The sequence below is a fragment of the Lepidochelys olivacea genome (assembly GCF_965140295.1).
Source record: "Lepidochelys olivacea isolate rLepOli2 genome assembly, chromosome: 27".
NCBI classification, from domain to species: Eukaryota; Metazoa; Chordata; order Testudines; family Cheloniidae; genus Lepidochelys; species Lepidochelys olivacea.
The window spans coordinates 5,973,935-5,996,603 of NC_140437.1; the positions used below are offsets into that span (position 1 = coordinate 5,973,935).

General features: G+C 43.4%; 1 protein-coding gene across 3 annotated transcripts in view; it reads left to right on the forward strand.

Annotated features, from left to right (window-relative positions):
- Nucleotides 1-671: 671 nt before the first annotated feature.
- Nucleotides 672-22,669, forward strand: part of NSF (N-ethylmaleimide sensitive factor, vesicle fusing ATPase) — a 187,014-nt gene continuing 165,016 nt past the window's right edge. Inside the window, exon 1 of one of the 3 annotated variants that reach the window (XM_084615992.1) lies at nucleotides 672-1,642. In XM_084615992.1, the coding sequence (XP_084472118.1) occupies nucleotides 1,619-1,642 (24 nt within the window). In that variant the 5' untranslated portion in view covers nucleotides 672-1,618. Of the gene's footprint in view, nucleotides 1,643-2,022; nucleotides 2,172-22,669 lie in introns of those variants that run through there. The other 2 variants (XM_084615991.1, XM_084615993.1) reach the window with 2 other exon arrangements.

Below are 22,669 nucleotides of genomic sequence, written 5' to 3' on the forward strand. Positions count from 1 at the left end.
ACAGTCAATGTGGCTGTAAAGCAAGCACTGATTTTGGGTGAGCAATATTCTACAAGATGAGAGCATCTTGTTAATTAAGTCTATGCTGCAGAATGTGTGTGACTCTATATGTAACAATCTGTGTGTAATACTTCTACGGGCAGTCATTTGAATCTCTATTCTTTTGAAAACAAACTTAGATTTGTTCATAGTGAAGTCAAGTATGAGTGCTGTGTGTGAAGTGGAGCTGTGATCAGAGGAGGAACTGGTAAACTGGGGTGTTCTGTTTCTTTGGAAGCTGCAATTCTCTGAATACTGTGAGAGTCCGGTGGACCAGGGGCTGGAAACTCCAGGAAGATGCTTGGAGGTGTGAGAGTTGGAGTGTGCCAGTCACAAACCTGTTGAGAGATGCAAGGCCTGTGAGACTAGAAGGAAGAGCTTGTGTTGCCCGCTGTTGGGTGAGAAACTCAAACCCGCACTCCCATGCCTCTGACTGGGACACGCCCCTAAATGACCAAGTTCACTGCCTCCAAAGAGACACAACACACACGAGCCCATTGGTTTATCTGTGGAGTCACACACCCAAACATAAACAAAAATAAGTTTATTAACCAAGTTCAGAGATTTACATGATACTAAGGAAGAACAGAAGACAGGTCTGGTTACAAACAAAACACACTTTCTAGTGACTAAAACTTAATTTTAGAAAGTTGTAATTTTTGCCTCAGCAGTTTGTTACTGACATCAAGTTTCCATTAGCTCTTGCCTTTCAGGTCAAGAAGACCCAGCTTTAATAGGCTAAAGGGTGCTGTACCCTATCATCCCTTCTGTGACGGATGTCAAAATGGCTTTTTGCTTCTGCATATATTTCCAGTAATGGTCTCAAGTTGCAGTTGGCGGGGGGGAGGAGAGGGTTAGGTTGGATATTAGGAAAAACTTTTTCACTAGGAGGGTGGTGAAACACTGGAATGCGTTGCCTAGGGAGGTGGTAGAATCTCCTTCCTTAGAGGTTTTTAAGGTCAGGCCTGACAAAGCCCTGGCTGGGATGATTTAACTGGGAATTGGTCCTGCTTTGAGCAGGGGGTTGGACTCGATGACCTCCTGAGGTCCCTTCCAACCCTGATATTCTATGAATCCCACATGCTCTCAGCTGGCTGGGCCACGCAGGTTTAGACACTGTCCCTGACAGTCTTTAAAGTTTGCATGCATCCGATGAAGTGAGCTGTAGCTCATGAAAGCTTACGCTCAAATAAGTATGTTAGTCTCTAAGGTGCCACCAGTCCTCCTTTCCTTTTGGCGGACACAGACTAACACGGCTGCTGCTCGGAAACCAGTCTTTAAAGCTTGGATCCCAGGGCTTCTGATGCAAGCAAGTCGAGTCAATGGAACCCAAATCCCGGATCCAAGATGCAGTGGTGGATTAGCCCCGGCCAATTGGGGGGCCCAGAAAAATGGGTGCCCCCTTGCCCTGACCCACTCCACCCAGGCGGTGTTCCTGCCGGGCAGCAGGGTCAGGGCGTTGGGGCTTGTCCCACTGCACCTGCCCCGCGGCCTGATCCCGCTCTCTGGCAGGAGCACGGGCGGAAGGGTGGGGCGGGGCCCCCACTCGCTCTGGCCCAGGGCCCCCGCAAACCGGTGAATGGAGCAGCAACTGCCAGCGCGGGTAAGTGTCCACGCGCTCGCCGGGGCTACCTCAGCGTGCTGGACGAGACCCTCGCTCCGCGAGCCGGCGCGGGCCCAGCGAGCGCGGGCCGCCCCCTGGCACGCACCGCTGCCGCTGCCGCTCCCGCTCCCGCGCGCTGGGCCAGCGGGGAGGGAACGGGTGGCGCGGGCGGGGGCGGCAGCCCGTGTGGGCCCCCCCCCGCTTCCCGAGGCGGCTTTTAAACCTCCGCGTTTTCCCGAAACGCCAACTCCCGATTCTGCCTCCCTCCGCCTGAGCCCGGGCGGCCCCCAGGCCCCGGCCCGCCCGGCGGGAGCAGCGCCCGGCTGGGTGACGTCACCTCGCGGAGCCCGGGCGCGCAGCCCCGCCCTCTGCCGGGCGCTCGGCGACGCTGCTGAATCACCTGCGGAGGCGGCGCTCCGCCCCGGACGCAGTGCAGCATGGCTGCAGCGCGCATGCGCGGCCGCCCTACGCGCTAACGTGTGGCCGCTGGTTGGTGTCCGCAGGGAGCAGCGGCGAGATGGCGGGGCGGGTGAGTGCGCGTGAGGGGCGTCCCCCTCCCCCCTGTCGCTCCCGTTCCGGGTCCCCTTTCCCCCAGTCACCCCCTTCCTCCCCGGGCCCAATCCCCCCTTGCCCCCAGTCCCACCCCCCTTTCCCCTGGGCCGAGTCCCCCTTTCCCCCCTCCCGGTCATCCCTCCTTCCCCAAGGGTCCCCCCTCCTGTCCCCCTCCCCCCATGCTGGGTCCCCTTTCTCTCCAATCACCCCCCTTTCCCCCGGGCCGGGTCCCCCAGATCGTGGCGCACACACAGGAGGGGAAGGTGGGGCTGACAGGTGCCCCCTGTCCCTATTCTCCCCTGGTCCCCCAACACTGATCCCTCGTATCCCGCTTCTCAGAGTCCCACCTCTCCCCTTCCCATCACCTGATCCCCAGCCCCTTCCCCCTATTCCCATTTACTCTTCCAGTGCGAACCCCCTTCCCCTTCCGGCGAGCACTTGCTTTTATAGTTTATTTTCTTTTCAGAAAATAATTTCAGTGTGAATATTCTGGTGTCCTTAGATTACATTTCCCCATAATAAAAGTCCCCCTTGATAGAGGCAGATTGGAACAATATGCTTGCTTTTAATTTGAGATTCCTGTCCTAGGTTGGGATGTGAACTCAGGTTTGATCATCACTTAAAAATTAGATTGACCTAGTTTTGTCAAGGTTGTGAAAAATTAAACACGTTGAGCCCTCTAGTTAGGTTTACCTAGCGCCTGATATAGAAGTGGGTAGGTCAGTGGAAGAATTTTTCTGTTGATCTCGCTACCAGCTCTCGGAGAGCTGGATTAGCTGCACGGATGGAAGAAACCTCTCCTGTTGATGGAGGAAGCCTCTGCGCTGTGACATTAGGTACAGCAGCACAGCTGCAGTGATGCAGCCACTGGAGTGTAACTGCAGTTTTACAATGCCTGGGGTAGAGCTGGGATTAGACTTTGACTGTGATATTCCCAGGTTTTATTATAAAGAGGTAGCTTTCTAAATAGCCCCTCGGTCTGCACATGCACAGTTTAATTCTTTGGTTCATCATTCAATGCAAGAGGCTTCTGACAAACTCAGCTAGAGTAACAAAACCATTTTCAAAGTAAGCTTTAGTTTGATTTTTCCTCAGAGGGCTGGTGGGTGGCATGCACTCTGTGAGGATAACCTTCAAATGCTGGAGACCCTGGTGCAATGGAGCACTTGTTTGATCTCTCTCTGCAAGCAAAATTTGTGTGCCAGAATCTCTTAATGTTAAGAAAAGCTATTTTTTTTCAGGTGCTGTATCTTGGGAGCCCCTTGTTCAAATGTCCCCAAATTTGGTTCCCTAACAGAATCCCGTGCTGCCATAAGGCACACCAAATTTCAAGGCAATCTGAGCAACCGAGTGGATATTGGAGCACTTAGATTCAAGCTTTAAACAGAAATCTGGTCTGAACTTTTACTGTAGTAATGTCAAGCTTAACAGCGAGGTCATTGGTAGATATGCAGGTGAACGAGCCCCTGATGGTGTGGCTGATGTGGTTAGGTCCTATGGTGGTGTCCCTTGAATAGATATGTAGACAGAGTTGGCACCGGGGGTTTGTTGCAGGGTTTGGTTCCTGGGTTAGTATTTTTGTTGTGTGGTGTGTAGTTGCTGGTGAGTATTTGCTTCAGGTTGGGCGGCTGTCTGTAAGCGAGGACTGGCCTGTCCCCCAAGGTCTATGAGCATGAGGGATTGTCCTTCAGGATAGGTTGTAGATCCTTGATGATGCTCTGGAGAGGTTTTAGTTGGGGGCTGAAGGCTAGTGGCGTCTCACACTTGGTAAGGCAACTCACATCTTTTCATGTATTTATACCTGCTCCTGTATTTTCCACTCCATGCATCTGATGGAGTGGATTCTAACCCACGAGAGCTTATGGCCAGATACATTTGTTAGTCTCTAAGATGCCACAAGGACTCCTCGTTTTTGCTGGTAGAGACGAATACGGCTACCACTCTGAAACCTGTCTCTGGCTAGAGTAAACACAGGTATCTGTTGTAGTTACCAGTCTTGCTCATCTCTGAAGTTCAAATTCTGCTTGCTTTTGAAAATACAAGCAGAGGCTTTATGGCAGTGGAAGCACCTGCGTCAAGGGAGGAGTGAAGAGGAGTGTATGCCACTCTATTTCTTGCCTAGAGTCTTTTTTTTAATCTAAGGAGAATCTCAAAAGCAGCCCACTTTAGACACTTCACTTTCATGAAAATTAACATTTATTCAACAGCTTTTTTTTTTTTTTTTTTTTTTAAAAAGCTTACTATTCAAACTCTAAGTAACTTAAAGCCACTAAAAATCTCATTATGATAGGAATTAAAGTTTTCAGGATAATCAGGTAAAGAACACAGCTGTTCGCCTTCAAAGGCACTAAGTTTGACTTGATATTGTTGAACTTGTTACACATGCTTAAGGAGCACAGCTCCTTCCAAAACAGAAGAATTTAATTTGCAAAACCTTTTTGATGGACAAATGAAGCAGATGGAAATGGAGGCTTTGCAGCTGGAAATGAGGGTCTCCTACCTGTGATGTTACACACGCTAGATGCTCATGTGGTTGAAATTGCTGATCTTTCAGTAAAACTAAACCATTACAGAACTTGAAGGGAAATCCTGTCAATTTAGGTTTGATGTCTTGGAAAAGCATTTGTTGTCAGGTTTGTCTTTTTCTTGGACAATGGGTGTATGATGTACTCCATGAAAACACAAACAGTGCAGAGCACTTGCTAAACTCATATTTGTGATTATTTTATTCTTCTTTGCTTTTTAAATTAAGCATTTTGACTACTAAGATGTTTTAAAAAAAATTCAAAACCTACATGATTAAAACCAGAAATATCTCCAGACAAGTGACAGAATAACGTCCTATGAAATCCATGGTACTGGTGGTTAGTTTCCCTCACTTGCCAGCAATGGGACCTAAAGGAGGAAATTTCAATTTATAACATTCGGGATCTATATTAAGACGTGATGTCTTGTTATGTATATGACCATATTGAGGTAATGAAGAATTAAATTGGATACTTATTTTCTGAGGTCTTTTGTAAAGAAAGAGTCTTAACTATGTTAGTGACACAATTTGATTTTTTTTTTTAAACGTCTGAAGAGCTTGAGTCATGGTTTGGTGGTCTGAACGCAGAACTGGATGTCAGAAACATCATAGTTTTTATTGTAGGTCCAACACCAGCTCAGTCTTGGCCTCTGTCAACTCACTGAACTTTTTTTCCCCATCTGTAAAGTGGGGCTAATACTTTCCTACCTTCGTCTTAGTGATATTGAGTATTAATGAGTTGATGGATATAAAATAATTTGAAGATGAAGCTACTTAGGATATATTTGATTCTCCTGGAAATACCGTGTTTGTATTGATTTGCTGATTTCCAAACACTGAGCTATAGGAGATAGGTGTCATGTACTAATGTAGAAAAAAGAATACATTAGGTTATTGTTTCTAAACACAGTTCCCAAAGGGTGGTTGTAGAGAAAATGATGTCTTCATATTTTTAAACTTCCAGAGTGATTCTGTTGATCTTAACACAAGGTCTGTTGCAAGCCACTTAATGTAATCAGGCTTCATGTAAGATGTGTTGTGACTGCAACATCACATGGTCACAGCACACTGGTTCTTACTAGTTCCTTTCTTGTGCACCAACAGGATGGAGAAACAGTTAGTTTCAACTCCCTACTGGGTCACAAGCATCAAGCAAGGAGAGCAGAGCAGAGATCCTTACATCACAATTGCAACAGAAGCCCAGATCTTTGTGCTTAAGACTGCTTCAGACCTACTTAAGGAGATTCAATAGCTTGCCATCAGGAATATAAATGAAAATAAAAAGGTAGTGAGGAAATAGGGGAATCTAATTTTGCAGTTTTAAGGTACATTTTCAGAGTCATGGTAAAGGAGAGAGGAATGCGACTAACATATGGTAAATTACATGTACAGTGGTTTAATATTCATCTAGTACAGGGAGCCTCGCATCAGGTTTTAGCATCCAGTTCTCAATGTAAGAACAAAATCTCGCCCTGATTTATATGCTATTGCCTAACCTGCTGTCAGGATTAGCAAGTTAAGCTTTCCTCTGTCAAATGAGGAGCATCTTTGTCTATCAGTACAAAGGTAATGCTGATTCTCATATTCAGTAGAGAACTGGCAATTAGTAACTTATTTCTACTATGAATATCAAACTTATCCCCCCTTAGGACTCCAAAAATGGAAAACACCATGTCCAAGACTTCATTTAATGCCATCAAGTTCTCTGTCTCTCTAGGACTTCTGATTTGTGGATGGTAATTAGGGTGGATAAAAATCAATGATTTAAAAAAAAAAAATGGATTTTTTTTATTTAAATCGGATTTTTTTTAATAAAATGCTTTTTGAGGGAAAAAACCTATCTAAAGATATCTCATCATGGAATAGGGATTATAAATCCAAATTCTATAGTATGAGACAATATATTCATGTAATGTTTAAGACAAGTTTTGTAAATGAGTTCCAATAGTTCATAGACTAGGGACTCAATCTTACCAGGTTCCAGGGGCTTCTGTACAGATTATTTAGGTTAATCTTTCTGTCTACCCAGTGGGACTCAGTCTAGTTTTGCAGTTCTCAAACTGTGGATTTGTGTCTCCAGAGATAACATGCTTGTTAACAGCAAAAATTTTTTAAAATAAATAAATAAATAAATAATATATAGAGGTGAGAAATAACAGACCTCAACCCTATTGTCCCTCTGCAAATTTGTGTACACAGAGTCAACCCTTACCTGTCTCTAAAAGTGCAAAGTTCCAAACAGTTCAATAAATAGAAGATTGTTGGGGGCAGAATAGATCTGGACAAGGAGAAGAAGTCTGGAGATAAATGTGAGAAGGAAGGGACAGCCAGTAGAAACAAAAGTGAAACCGTTTGAGCAGCATATTCCAGAAGTCTTGTTCTTTCTGAGTGTAGCCTTCATTGATTTGAGATCTAGCATACCATTCTCTCACTAGAAGGGAACATTTTCTTCCTTTGGACTAATTCATTCCAAATTGAGAAATCGTTTGGGACCTGAAAAAGCAGGAAAGCTTGTTTTTCTTTTCCAGATTATGAACAAACAGGAAAATGAAGGTGAATACGACTGAGTTAGCTGCAGAAGCCAATATTTTAAGTTTCTCATGTTGACATGGCTGAGATAGTCGATTTAATTTTTTTAAAATTTCATTAACAATTTTAACAAAAACAAACCTGATTTAAAAAACTTGAATGTTTAACTAAATTCAAAAATTCATATGCTTGTTTTGTTAAAATATTATATGTTTGCTGTTGAAGGAAAAAAATCCAGAATATATAACGTTGTTTTAGTTAAATAAAACAATTTAAATGTCTGTTTGGTGATGTCCTCCTAATACAGCATGGCAAGAAAATCCTCCAAATATTAATGATTAACCTGTTGAATTGGAGATAGTTCACCTCCCAACGACTTCATAAATATCTGCTTCAATTACATTTGGTAAATGAAATAACCAACCAACCAATCATTCATTTTCTGATATAGCTGTAAAACTAATCTGAAAAGTTTTTTCAAAATAAATCACTTTAAAATGTATAGTGTGTTCCTTCTAAAAATGAAACCTACATCTATCTCTGAGTTGTGAAGAATATGTATTAAGGTTATAACAACCAACAAGAATGCACTTTTATGTAGAAATCCATGATTAAAGTGAGTCTTCCTGACTAGTGATTTAAATCATGATTTAAATCAATTTGATTTAAATAAAATCCACCCTGATGGTAACAACTAGGGCTGTCAAGCGATTAAAAAAATTAATCTTGATTGATCACACTGTTAAACAACAATAGAATACCATTTATTTAAATATTTTTGGATGTTTTCTACTTTTTCAAATATATAGATTTCATTTACAATACAGAATACAAAGTGTACAGTGCTCACTTTATATTTATTTTTGATTACAAGTATTTGCACTGTAAAAAAACAAAGACATAGTATTTTTCAGTTCACCTAAAGAAGTACTGTAGTACAATCTCTTTATCATGAAAGTTGAATTTACAAATGTAGAATTATGTACAAAAGTAACTGCATTCAAAAATAAACAATGTAAAATTTTAGCGCCTGCAAGTCAACTGAGTCCTACTTCTTGTTCAGCCAATCGCTCAGACAGATAAGTTTGTTTACATATCAGGAGAAAATGCTGCCTGCTTCTTGTTTACAGTGTCACCTGAAAGTGAGAACAGGCATTCTCATGGCACTATTGTAGCTGGTGTCGCAAGATATTTACGTGCCAGATGCGCTAAAGATTCAAATGTCCCTTCATGCTTCTACCAGCATTTTAGGGGGCATGCGTCCATGCTGATGATGGGTTCTGCTCAATAACAGTCCAAAGCAGTGTGGATCAACGTATGCTCATTTTCATTATCTGAGTCAGATGCCACCAGCAGAAGGTTAATCTGATGAGGTTCAATAAGGATAAGTGCAGGGTCCTGCACTTAGGACGGAAGAACCCAATGCACAGCTACAGACTAGGGACCGAATGGCTAGGCAGCAGTTCTGCGGAAAAGGACCTAGGGGTGACAGTGGACGAGAAGCTGGATATGAGTCAGCAGTGTGCCGTTGTTGCCAAGAAGGCCAATGGCATTTTGGGATGTATAAGTAGGGGCATAGCGAGCAGATCGAGGGACGTGATCGTTCCCCTCTATTCGACATTGGTGAGGCCTCATCTGGAGTACTGTGTCCAGTTTTGGGCCCCACAGTTCAAGAAGGATGTGGATAAATTGGAGAGAGTCCAGCGAAGGGCAACAAAAATGATTAGGGGACTGGAACACATGACTTATGAGGAGAGGCTGAGGGAGCTGGGATTGTTTAGCCTGCAGAAGAGAAGAATGAGGGGGGATTTGATAGCTGCTTTCAACTACCTGAAAGGGGGTTCCAAAGAGGATGGCTCTAGACTGTTCTCAATGGTAGCAGATGACAAAACGAGGAGTAATGGTCTCAAGTTGCAGTGGGAGAGGTTTAGATTGGATATTAGGAAAAACTTTTTCACTAGGAGGGTGGTGAAACACTGGAATGCGTTACCTAGGGAGGTGGTAGAATCTCCTTCCTTAGAGGTTTTTAAGGTCAGGCTTGACAAAGCCCTGGCTGGGATGATTTAACTGGGAATTGGTCCTGCTTGGAGCAGGGGGTTGGACTAGATGACCACCTGGGGTCCCTTCCAACCCTGATATTCTATGATTCTATGATTCTAAGGTTGATTTTCTTTTTTGGTGGTTCGGATTTTGTAGTTTCCACATTGGAATGTTGCTCTTTTAAGGCTTCTGAAAGTATGCTCAACACCTCATGCCTCTCAGATTTTGGAAGGCACTTCAGATTTTTAAACCTTGGGTTGAGTGCTGTGGCTATCTTTAGAAATCTCACATAGGTACCTTCTTTGTGTTTTGTCAAATCGGCAGTCAAAGTGTTTTTAAAATGAACATGTGCTGGGTCATCATCCGAGACTGCTATAACCTGAAATATATGGCAGAATGTGGGTAAAACAGACCAGGCGACATACAATTCTCCTCCAAGGAGTTCAGTCACAAATTTAATTAACACATTATTTTTTTTTAATGAGCGTCGTCAGCATGGAAGCATGTCCTCTGGAATGGTGGCCGAAGCATGGAGGGGCATACAAATGTTTAACATATCTGGCATGTAAATTACCTTGCAATGCTGGCTACAAAAGTGCCATGCAAATGCCTGTTCTCGCTTTCTGGTGACGTATATAAGAAGCGAGCAGCATTATATTCTGTAAGTGTAAACGAATTTGTTTGTCTTAGCAATTAGCTGAACAAGAAATAGGACTGAGTGGACTTGTAGGCACTGAAGTTTTACATTGTTTTGTTTTTGAGTGCAGTTATGTAACAAAAAAAATCTACATTTGTAAGTTGCACTTTCTCAACAAAGAGATTGTACTACAGTACTTGTGTGTGGTGACTTGAAAAATGCTGTTTCTTTTATCATTTTTACAGTGCAAATATTTATAATAAAAATAATATACACTTTGATTTCAATTACAACACAGAATACAATATGTATGGTAATGTAGAAAAACATCAAAAATATTTAAATTTCAGTTGGTATTCTGTTGAGCGGTGCAATTAAAACTGATTAATCACGATTAATTTTTTTGAGTTAATTGCGTGAGTTAACTGAGTTTAATTGGCAGCTGTGGTAACAACTTAATTGTTTTGAGTTTCCTTTATAACTTGGAGTTTGCATTGTATTAAAATCCCAAGCAATACCCCAGAAAGCTTATTCCAGGCTAAATTTGTACTACTTCACAAACACTGATGATTTTATTTTAATCACAAGCACCAAACCTTTGTTTTGGACCCTTATCCTGGCTTTCAGAGGGGGATAACAGAAGCACCAGTTTATGTGTAGCACCATATCTGAAAATGGTTGAAGGCAATGCTTAGCAATTTAAGTCCTTGGTTTGAACTATCTGGACCCCCTAGTATCACAGTTTCAAATCCTGGTATGGTTGGCTCAGAATTTCATTATTCTGTGGTGGATAAATTGGGATCCGTACAATTTCTGTTAGGATCATTTGGGCAGGACATGAAGGGATTATTATTTCTTATTATGAAGGCTTGTCTATTCTGTATGGACCCTGAAGAAATTCGTGTAAGATTACTGTGCTGTCCTTATTTAAAATAATACAAAATCCCGTTCCAACTGCTGTGCAGTATGATGTGCACAGATTACTTGCTGCCCTCTGTCCTAGTGGTGGCTAAATCTAAATGATGCTCTATTTAGATGAACAGTGTCACAATTTTGGATTCTCCAGAATGAAAAATGCTGCATAAATGTTATGTATTATCAACATCAATTAACTTCCTCCTGCCCCCTGTGTTGCTCTTATAGTTGCTTTTATGTCTCTGGTAATGGTTTGTTAATGTTAGGATTTGAAGTAATAAATTGTAAGGTAAGGGGGAACCCAGTAGTTATCTTGCAGAATGAGAAACATCAGTGTTACCTGTAGTCCAATTTATCTCATGGCAAATTGGAGGGAGAATACAGAATTAGCCTTACATAATGTGGTTCTTAATGAGGGCTTTGCTCACGGCAGATGAGGGAAGGGGAAAGTTTACCGCTGAATGTAGCTCATTAACCTCTCTTTGGAGAAGCTCATGTGGTTCGCTCTTAGTTCACTATCTTGTAGGCTACCCTAGATGAAAAAATGCAGAAGGAACATGGTGGGATTTAGTTTCTCATAAAAGCAGATGGTATTTTTGCCTAAATGTAATTCTGTAAAAATGGCACCATAGGGTTCCATGTTTATATTCTCTCAATTAGTGTATCAAATGTGTTCACTTCACAAGAAAGAACAGATGCATGTTCCATCTTTCCTGCTCTCTCCCTCCTAGGAGGTACTTCATTGATTCCAAGGCCAGAAGGGACTACTGTGAGCATCTAGTCTGACCTCTATAACACAGGCCATAGAACTTCTCTGAAATAATTCCTAGAGTGTATCTTTTAGTAAAACATCCAATCTTCATTTAAAAATTGTTGGTGATGTAGACTTCACCACGAGCATTAGTAGGTTGTCCCAATGATTAATTACTCCACTGTTAAAAATTTATGCCTTGTTTCCAGTCTGAATTTGTCCAGCTTCAACTTCTAGCCATCAGGTTCTGTTATACTTTTCTCTGCTAGCTTGAAGAGCCTATTATTAAATATCTGTTCCCCATGTGGGTACTCTGAAACTGTAATCAAGTCACCCAAAACCTTCTCTTTTTTTAAGCTAAATAGATTGACCTCCTTGATTCTGTCACCATAAGGCATGTTTTCTAATCATCTATCACAAGTTTATTTCTAACCATCTATCACAAGTTTATTTCCCTTGTTCTTTAAATATAGTTTGTATGTTCCTAGTAGTTAGTTAGTGTTAGTTATAGGTTTCAGTTTTAGGTCCTTTTTGGGCCAAGTTTGAATCTTGGTACTGGTACCATAGTCATGCCTTGCTCTCCAGGGTTTTAGTCTTGCCAGTAATGTGCCAGGCTGATGCTGGTCAGCAACCCACAGCCAGCTGCCTAAAATGTTTTGGGGAGTCCCACGTCAGTGACAAATGTCACATTTTGTAGAGGAGTTAAGCCTTGCTCTAAAAAAGATAGAGCTATGAGACTTAAATATCTCCTTATGGAGTTGGCATTCTGCCCTACATCAGAGCCATTGGGTTCAGAGTGTACTCCGAGTGCTTCACCATCAGTACAGGGTGTGCCATCCGAGATGTCTTTGGCACCTCATTCCATGTCTCCGGTACCAAAGAATAGAGATGGATCTTCCAGGGATCCCGTTCAGCAAGATCTTCAGTACTGAGATCAGTAAAGACTCAGGGAGAGACTCTGAGGGGAAGCATTCCCCAGGGTGTTCCTCTGATCTCAAAAATGTGGGTTCATTGACTCCGGAATCTGTGCCAGGTCCCTCAAGACTGTCCCCTGAAGTTCTGTTGCAGAGACAACAAATTAAAGACCTAGTTCCGGTACCGACGTCATCAGAGGTGTACACAGCCAATAAAGAACTTCTCAACCTTTTGGTACTGGTGTCCACAGTGATACAGCAAGAGTTTCAACTGGTGCTGGTGACTGTAGTTCCTACATCAGCTCCACAAGAGACTGTGGTAACTGTGCCCTCTGTGCTTCAGGTACCTGAGAGGTGGTACTTTGAAGGGGCAAGCCACTGTTATAGCCCTGATAGTGCCATTCCTGGATTTGGCTTACCTGCTCCATTGTTGTTACAGGGCTCTGAGTCATTTTCATCAGACTCAGAAGTGGGGTCTTTTATGTCCCATACCCAAAGGGAAGCTTACCTTCCGTTGGAGCCTTGGGGCAGAATCCATGGTGGTTGCGGCACTTCCAGCAGTGGACACATTGCAAGGGGCAATGGCCTACAGAAGCATGGGGCCCACCACCCCACCACTGTGGGGTGTCCCTCCGCCTGTTAGGACTTTCCCTCATCCATGTGAGCTGATTTGCATGAGAGTGCACCAAGACCATTGGCACTGCAGACAACATTGGCCAACGCGCAATACCGGGACTGATACCGAGCAGCTGGAAGTTGCTCAGACAGTTCCTTCACCACAAGAGATAGACCAGTCATTGCCTCAGCATCTGGGTGTATCATCTTCTTCATCATATGAGACTATAGAGATGGTGAACAATTCACCACCACCAATGGGGATTACAAGGCTCACCAAGAACTGCTTTAAAGTGTTGAATGCTCAGGTGGAAGAAGTCAGAGAGAAATCCCACAAGCTAGTGGATATATTGGCTTCAGCAGGGCCCTCCAGAATGCCACTCCCGATTAATGAAGCGATTCTGAAGCTGATCAAAACATTTTGTCAGACCCCTTCTTTCTCCTTCCTATGACGAAATGGGCAGGGAGGAAATACTATGTCCCTTCTACGGGTTTCGAACATCTCTACTCTCACCTGCCCCCAGACTCTTTGTGGTGGCGGCAGCTAATGAGTGGGAGAGGCAGAGGCATCAACACTGAAGGGGATGGAATCAGTGACTGGGCTAGTTTGGTTGTCAAGTTTATTTGAGAGGAGGGCTGCAACTTAGAATTGCCAACCAGCAAGCTTGACCAAGTTGCTGTGACTCTGTGGGAACACATCATGAAATTTAAACGATAAACAACTGGAGGACTCCAGGGAGGAGTTCACTCTGATGGTAGAGGAGGGCAAGCTGGTGGCAAGGACAGCTCTGTAGTGGAGACTGGATGCAGCAGAGTCACCAGCTCAATCCATGGTGTCTGCGTATCTGAGGACATGCTCATGGCTGCAGTCTTTCAGTCTCCCTCCTGAAATACAAGAGACCATCCCAGGTCTGCTCTTTGAGTGTTTCTCCCTCTTTTTGGAAAAGACAGGGAATAGGCTGCATACCCTAAATATTCCACAGCAATGCTGAAGTCACTTAGAATCTATACACTGAGTGCAGAGGAAGCAGTTCTGGTCTGTCTCACAGATATCAGAGCTTTATACCTCGACCCCAAGAGCTGCTGAGAAAAAGAGGCAGGAATTACAGGAAGCAACCACCTTTTCCTCTGTGACAGCGGCCCAGTCTAAGCATGCATTTTAACTGGTTTGTCAAGGGCAACATCCCATTTCTTACAGGACCATCTGTTCCTACCAGTTGTCTGTCCTACTTCCTCTGTGCTTGTATTCTCATGACATCACATCAGCGGGTCCTAAGCATGGCGGGTCTTGGATATTCCCTTCAGTTTGTTTTTCTTTTTATCTCCCCTCCTACCTCCATTCCCTGACCCTCTTCAGGACCCAGGCTAACAAGTCCATTCTTCATCTCAGAGCCTCCTTTTAAACTTTTAAATAAGGATAAAGTTAACCTTTCCCCTAAAATTTCTGGCAAAGATGGTTTCCAGTTTCCACACTGTCCAGACAATTTATTTGCCACTCTTTTCTTGAAGACTCATATGCATAGAGATGAGCAGAAGCTTCTTTTTGTTGAATGTGATGACAACTTTAACCTTTGACTGAATCCTCAATGTGGTTGCAGACAGGCTGAAAGATAATCTGGTTTCAGAGTAACAGCCGTGTTAGTCTGTATTCGCAAAAAGAAAAGGAGTACTTGTGGCACCTTAGAGACTAACCAATTTATTTGAGCATAAGCTTTCGTGAGCTACAGCTCACTTCATCGGATGCATACCGTGGAAACTGCAGCAGACTTTATATATACACAGAGAATATGAAACAATACCTCCTCCCACCCACTGTCCTGCTGGTAATAGCTTATCTAAAGTGATCATCAGGTGGGCCATTTCCAGCACAAATCCAGGTTTTCTCACCCTCCACCCCCCCACACAAATTCACTCTCCTGCTGGTGATAGCCCATCCAAAGTGACAACTCTTTACACAATGTGCATGACAATCAAGTTGGGCTATTTCCTGCACAAATCCAGGTTTTCTCACATCCCCCCCCACCCCCATACACACACAAACTCACTCTCCTGCTGGTAATAGCTCATCCAAACTGACCACTCTCCAAGTTTAAATCCAAGTTAAACCAGAACATCTGGGGGGGGGGGGGGGTAGGAAAAAACAAGAGGACACAGGCTACTTTGCATAATGACTTAGCCACTCCTAGTCTCTATTTAAGCCTAAATTAATAGTATCCAATTTGCAAATGAATTCCAATTCAGCAGTTTCTCGCTGGAGTCTGGATTTGAAGTTTTTTTGTTTTAAGATAGCGACCTTCGTGTCTGTGATTGCGTGACCAGAGAGATTGAAGTGTTCTCCGACTGGTTTATGAATGTTATAATTCTTGACATCTGATTTGTGCCCATTTATTCTTTTACGTAGAGACTGTCCAGTTTGACCAATGTACATGGCAGAGGGGCATTGCTGGCACATGATGGCATATATCACATTGGTGGATGTGCAGGTGAACGAGCCTCTGATAGTGTGGCTGATGTTATTAGGCCCTGTGATGGTGTCCCCTGAATAGATATGTGGACACAGTTGGCAACGGGCTTTGTTGCAAGGATAAGTTCCTGGTTTTCCACTCAGAGGTTTTTCCCTTTTATACATTTGTGCTACTAGCTAGCTAATATCACGCCGCCACCTAGAGTGCTGGCTCATTTGACTAGAGCGCAAGCAGCTTTCCTGACACAAGCACCTATTTGAGACATTTGCAAAGTGGCAACCTCGTCATCATTTCACACTTTTGCTGCTCATTATGTCATTTCCTGTCAGTCCAGGAATTTTTGGATGGGTTGTTCTACAGTTGCTGTTCAGGTAATCTGAGTCCGCATCCATGTTAATTTGCTTGAGTCACCTTCAGTGGAATGGGCATGTGCGATCACTGGAAGAAGAAAAATCAGCTTTTACTTTTCCTTAACTGTTGTTGCTTGAGATGTGTTACACATGTCCATTCCATGACATCCCTCCTTCCCCCTCTTTATTGTAGTCTGTCTAGTGAGAAGGAGCTGCTTGGGGGTTGGGAGCAGCTCCATCCTCTTATATCTGCATGCAGTGGTGCATGATGGCAGAGGGCACTTGAGCTGCCCTGACTGGTAATGCTGAGAGAAAAAGTTCTCTGACAAATGTGCACAAGGCACGTACATACCTACAGTGGAATGGACTTGTGCAACATGCCTTGAAGAAAGGTCTAAAAGGTAGGTAACTGTTTTTTGGTAACAATGAATATAAATTAGAAAATAGGGAGTGTAGAAAATTGATAAGGGAAGCCAAAGGGCACAAAAAGAAGTCTGTGGCAATAAAAGATAATAGAGGTTTTCTTTAAGTCCTAGGTGGGTTATATATATGTTTGGCACTGGTGTGACCACTGCTGGAATACCATGTCCAGTTCTGATGTCCACAATTCAAAAGGTTGCTGATAAATTGGAGAGGGTTCAGAGAATAGCCATGAGAATGATTAAAGGATTGGAGAACGTGCCTGGTAGTGAAAGACTCAAGGACCTTAATTTAGCTTTTCAAAGAGACAGTTAAGGGGTAAACTGGATCATAGACTGTAGGTATCTACATAGGGAACAGAAATACAGTAGAGGACTCTTCAGTCTAGTTGACAGAGCTATAACATGATCCAGTGGCTGGAAGTTGAAGCTAAACAAATTCAGACTAGAAATCAGGAGTGTATTTTTTCTGTAGTGACGTAATTAATCATTGGAACAATTTACCAAGGGTTGTGGTGAATTGTCCATCACTGTCAAATTTTAAATCAAGATTGGATGTTTTTCTAAAAGATCTTCTCTAGTTCAAATAGGAATTAATTCAGGGAAGTCCTATAGCTCATGTTACACGGGAGGTCAGACTGGATGATCATTATGATCCTTTCTGGCGTTAAACATCCTTTTTGGAATGAAGTCTGCAAAACCCTGTCCTCGGAGTGTACACAAGGCTGACTTTGCTCTGGGCTCTTCTGCTGATGTTAGTTTGCAATGAGAATTGCCTCTTCAGGACGCAGTTAGACTCATAGGTCATCTTGTATGCTAAATGTACTGTCTGTCAGCTCGTGGAAGATCAATGCACTGTGGAAATCTTGCATTTTGTGTTTATAACAGACGTTTCATGATGAAATTATTTTTCATGTGTACATCTTTAATTTGTGGGTTTTGAGTATGAATAAATAGTTGGACTTAAACTCTTGTGCAAGCCCATTTATTTTTTTACTACTTCCTGCCAGGAATCCACATCTCTTCCCGCCTACATCCCATGAATTATATTAGTTCTAGTAGAATCTGTTGTTCCTTTTTTTCAGTGCAGCTCTCCAAAGATGTTAGTGTTCATAAGGCCAGTTAATATTTAATATATGTATTGTGGTGGTGTCTGAAGTCCTCAGTCTTAGACCCAAGCAGTCCACCTGCATGCTGTCAATATTTATGAGACACAGCAGATGGATGCTACAGGCTGGGAGCAAATGTAACAGTGAGATGATTAAGATTAGTGTAACAAGCAGAGGTCATAGCATGCTAGCTGCTTAGTATTATCAAGGCATCATGGCATTATTTAATTCCTTTGGTTCATTGGCTAAGGCAGGGGTGGCCAACTTGAGCCTGAAAAGGAGCCAGACTTTACCACTGTAAATTGCCAAAGAGCCACAGTAATACATTGGCAGCCCCAATCAACTCCACCCCTCTGCTCCTAGCGCCTCCTGCCCACTGGCAGCCCTGCCAATCAGCGCCTTCCCCTCCCTCCCTGCACCTCCCGATCAGCTGGTTCGTGGTATACAGGAGGCTCTGGGTGGGAGGTGGAGGTGCGAGGGCATGGCAGGCTCAGGGTGGGGAAGGGGTGGAGTGGGGGCAGGGCCTATGGCAGAGTTGAGCAGTGAGCGACTCCCAGCACATTGGAAAGTTGGCGACTGTAGCTCCAGCCCCGGAGTTGTTGCCTATCCAAGGAGCCGCATACTAACTTCGGAAGAGCTGCATGTGGCTCCAGAGACACAGGTTGGCCACCCCTGGGCTAAGGTCTATAATTTTAAATTCATAGAGGACTTACCTGTTGACTAGAAAGCACAAATATTATTCAGGTTCCGTATGTTCTCCACTTTCATCAGTCTCTCCTTTCCCCTCCCCATCATATCCACTATCTAGGCAAGTCCTTTGATTTCTTCCTCTTACTTCCATAATTCACTTTCCTCTCTGTATAGAAGCATAGAATATCAGGGTTGGAAGGGACCTCAGGAGGTCATCTAGTCCAACCCGCTGCTCAAAGCAGGACCAATCCCAAACTAAATCACCCTAGCTTGGGGGCTTTGTCAAGCCTGACCTTAAAAACCTCAAAGGAAGGAGATTCCACCACCTGCCTAGATAACGCATTCCAGTGCTTCACCACCCTCCTAGTGACCATTATTCCTTGTTCTGTCATCTGGTACCTCTGAGAGTCTAAATCCATCCTCTTTGGAACTCCCTTTCAGAGAGTTGAAAGCAGCTACCAAATCCCTCCTCATTCTTCTCTTCCGCAGACTAAATTCTGCAGACTAAATAATCCCAGTTCCCTCAGTCTGTCCTCATAAGTCATGTGCTCCAGCCCCCTAATCATTTTTGTTGTCCTCCACTGGACTCTTTCCATTTTTTTCCACATCCTTTCTGAAGTGTGGGGCCCAAAACTGGACACAGCACTCCAGATGAGGCCTCATCAATGCCGAATAGAGGGGAATGATCACATCCCTCGATCTGCTGCCAATGTTTCTACGTATACAGCCAAAAATGCCGTTAGCCTACATATCCACCTTCTCGTCCACTGTAACCCCTGGGTCCTTTTCCGCAGAGCGGCTGTCTAGCCACTCGGTCCCTAGTCTGTAGCAGTGCATGGGATTCTTCCGTCCTAAGTGCTGGACTCTACACTTGTCCTTGTTGAACCTCATCAGATTTCTTTTGGCCCAATCCTCTAATTTGTCCAGGTCCGTCTGTATCCTATCCCTACTCTCCAGCATATCTACCCCTCCTCCCAGTTTAGTGTCATCTGCAAACTTGCTGAGGGTGCAATCCATGCCATCCTCCGGATCATTAATGAAGATTTTGAACAAAATCGGCTTCAGCTTTTAGCAGGCCGATGCCATTGTTTACATGTTAGTTTGAACGTTCCCAGGAAAGCTCAGATGTGGATTGGTGTCTCCCAAAGTCCATTGTCAGTTAAGTGTTCTTGATCGGGCACTTACTGAGAATAGTCCTTTCTCAAGAAGCTGACCAAATGCTTCACTGAGGCTACATAGAATCAAACACATTGAGATACAAATACACAGCCAATATTCATAACTTCAAATACAAAAATGATACATACATGCAGAAAGCATAATCATAACCAGCAAACTACAACCTTTCCATAGACACCATACTTGACCTCCTCTGTACAAGACCTGGTGCAACCATAGAACCCTGGTTGCAACTGTCAAGGTTCCTTCCCCACTCTGAACTCTAGGGTACAGATGTGGGGACCTGCATGAAAACCTCCTAAGCTTACTTTTACCAGCTTAGGTTAAAACTTCCCCAAGGTACAAACTATTTTACCCTTTGCCCTTTTACTTCCACTGCCACCACCAAACTTTATCTGGGTTCCTGAGAAAATGTAGTTTGGACACGTCTTTCCCCCCAAAATCCTCCCAACCCTTGCACCCCACTTCCTAGGGAAGGTTTGGTAAAAATCCTCACCAATTTGCATAAAAGTGACTACAGACCCAAACCCTTGGATCTTAGAACAATGAAAAAGCATTCCGTTTCCTTACAAGAAGACTTTTAATAGAAGTAAAAAGGAATCACCTCTGTAAAATCAGGATGATAAATACTTTACAGGGTAATTAAATTCAAAACATAGAGAATCCCTCTAGGCAAAACCTTAAGTTACAAAAAAGACACACAGACAGGAATATTCTTTCTATTCAGCACAGCTATTTTCTCAGCCATTTAAAGAAATCATAATCTAACACATACCTAGCTAGATTACTTACTAAATTCTAAGACTCCATTACTGTTCTGTCCCTGGCAAAAGCATCACACAGACAGACACAGACCCTTTGTTTTTCTCCCTCCTCCCAGCTTTTGAAAGTATCTTGTCTCCTCATTGGTCATTTTGGCAGGTGCCAGCGAGGTTACCTTTAGCTTCTTAGCCCTCTACAGGTGAGAGGATTTTTCCTCTGGCCAGGAGGGATTTTAAAGGAGTTTAGCCTTCCCTTTATATTTATGACAGCAACAATGATCTATACAGTAACAGTTCATGTCAATAATGTCACACACTGACCAAGGCTTAGCAATGATCCACAGTGGTGGTATAATTTACCTTGCAGATGAGAGCTGGGGGATGTTAGCCCATGATTAGGGGACTGGGGATTGGTCCTGCTGTACTCAATGCTAAAATCCCTGTGCATGTCCTGAGCAAATCAGGAGGTCATTACAAGCATCTTCCTGCTGCCTCTCCTCCCTGGTTTGTTTAAAATACGGTGAACAAAGTTCTATTTATCTCCCTCTTCTGCTGCTCTAGTCATGTCTGTTGGCCTCCTATCTTCTTCTGCATCAAATTCTTTTTATTTTTTTGCCCTCCCCACAAGGCCCTGTATAATTTTGGCTGTGCCTATGTCATTCCTCTCATTTCTCCTTCTCCCACTTCCAACATTGTGCTTTCTGCTCTGCCTCATATGCCCGAGATACTCTCCAAGTACTTCTTTGCCAGGGGCCCTTTTCCTAATTAATCAAATCCCAATTTATAATCTTCAAATCCCTCTTCAGGCTATGCCATTCCTAATCATCTCAACAATCCCCAGTCTTCCCCTCTCCAGAGCTGTTGTATCACCCAGTTTCCTTGCCCTGAAGTGCTTACTGTCTAAATAAGACAAGGTAATGATGTGTGTTTTCTGGGCTTGTAAAGCCCTGTGTAAGTTAAAGGTGTTTAACTAGTAACTTGTGCCTTGCGAATAATCAGGACAAGCCACAGGCTTCACCTATGCCATCCACAGATCTTACAAAATGGGCTTTTCTTTAGTGAAATGTGTTCTGTATGCCTAGCTAGTGTTGTTGTGGACTAGAGGATAGTGTCTTATCCCCTGGCTTGCTAAGCCTTCTTTCCTTGGGGCTCTGAAGCCACAGCTTGATATTATGAGACTTTCCCCTCTCTCTACTTAAGGTTTAAACTAGCTTTTCATTGACTTCTCCTGCCCAACTTTGCCAAAATTAATCCAGTTGGAATTTTGTAATTCTTCATTTTATGCCAGGATAGAGGTATTGGGGAAAGTTTGAGACAAATTGGACAATGTTTGGGAAATAGGGTTTGAAAATGGGGTCATCTCACTTGACTGTTTTTCCAGTGTATTTTTTCCATAGGTAAGATCATCCACACAATCCTAACTGCATTTCTGTGCCTGCAATGTTCACATTTTATGTTAGCTATTCTCTTACAGATAGCTAATAAAGAGATAATGAATTTATGAAGGGTTAAGAAGTGTTACTACTCATGTCTGTAGCATGTCTGTATTATGATGGTTATAAGTCATGGCTATAAGCAACGTACTGGAATCTGTAACCTTGGAGTTCTTTGAGTAGATGCAGGCGTGTCTTCCACTTAGGTGTGTGCATGCCCAGCATGCTGGAGCCAGAGCCTTTTGCCTAGCAGTACCCACAGGGGGCAGCGCTCATGGCTGTGACTGCTCCTCTGGCTGTATGAGTGGAGCTGCCCCGACCCCCCTCAGTTCCTTTTCCCCACCTGTGGCTGGAGTCGGAGGTGTGTGTAGTTGTAGTTTGACAACCTTGCATTTCGTGTTTGTCATAACCATACAGCTAAGAGTGGCCTAGAATTCCTCCTTACCTGTAAGGGGTTAAGAAGTTCAAATAACCTGGTTGGCACCTGACCAAAAGGACCAAAGGGGAAAGAAGATACTTTCAAATCTTGGTTGGGGGGGAAGGCTTTGTTTTGTGTGTTCTCTTGGGAAGCAGAGAAGCATCAGGTCAGAAAACTCCTTCTCCTATAAACCATCCTAAAAGTCTCTCACATTACAAAAACTGTAAGTAAAAGCCAGGCAAGGCATGTTAGATTATCTTTTGTTCTGCTTGTGAATTTTTCCTTTGCTGGAGGGAGGTTTATTCCTGTTTTTTGTAACTTTGAAACTAAGCCTAGAGGAAGTTCTGCTGTGTTTTTGAATCTTTTGTTACCCTGTAAAGTTATTTTCCATCCTGATTTTACAGAGGTAATTTTTACTTTTTTAAAAAAAATAAAACCCTTCTTTTAAGAACCTGACTGATTTCTCTATTGTCCTAAGACCCAGGGGTTTGGGTCTGTGATCACTTTGTAATCAATTGGTTAGGATATTATTCTCAAGCCTCCCTAGGAAAGGGGGTGTTAGCGCTTGGGGGGATATTTTTGGGGGAATAGGAACTCCAAGTGGTCCTTTCCCTGTTTCTTTGTTAAATCACTTGGTGGTGGCAGCGTGCCCTCCAAGGCCAAAGAATTTGTGCCTTGGGGAAGTTTTAACCTAAGCTGGTAGAAATGAGCTTAGGGGGTCTT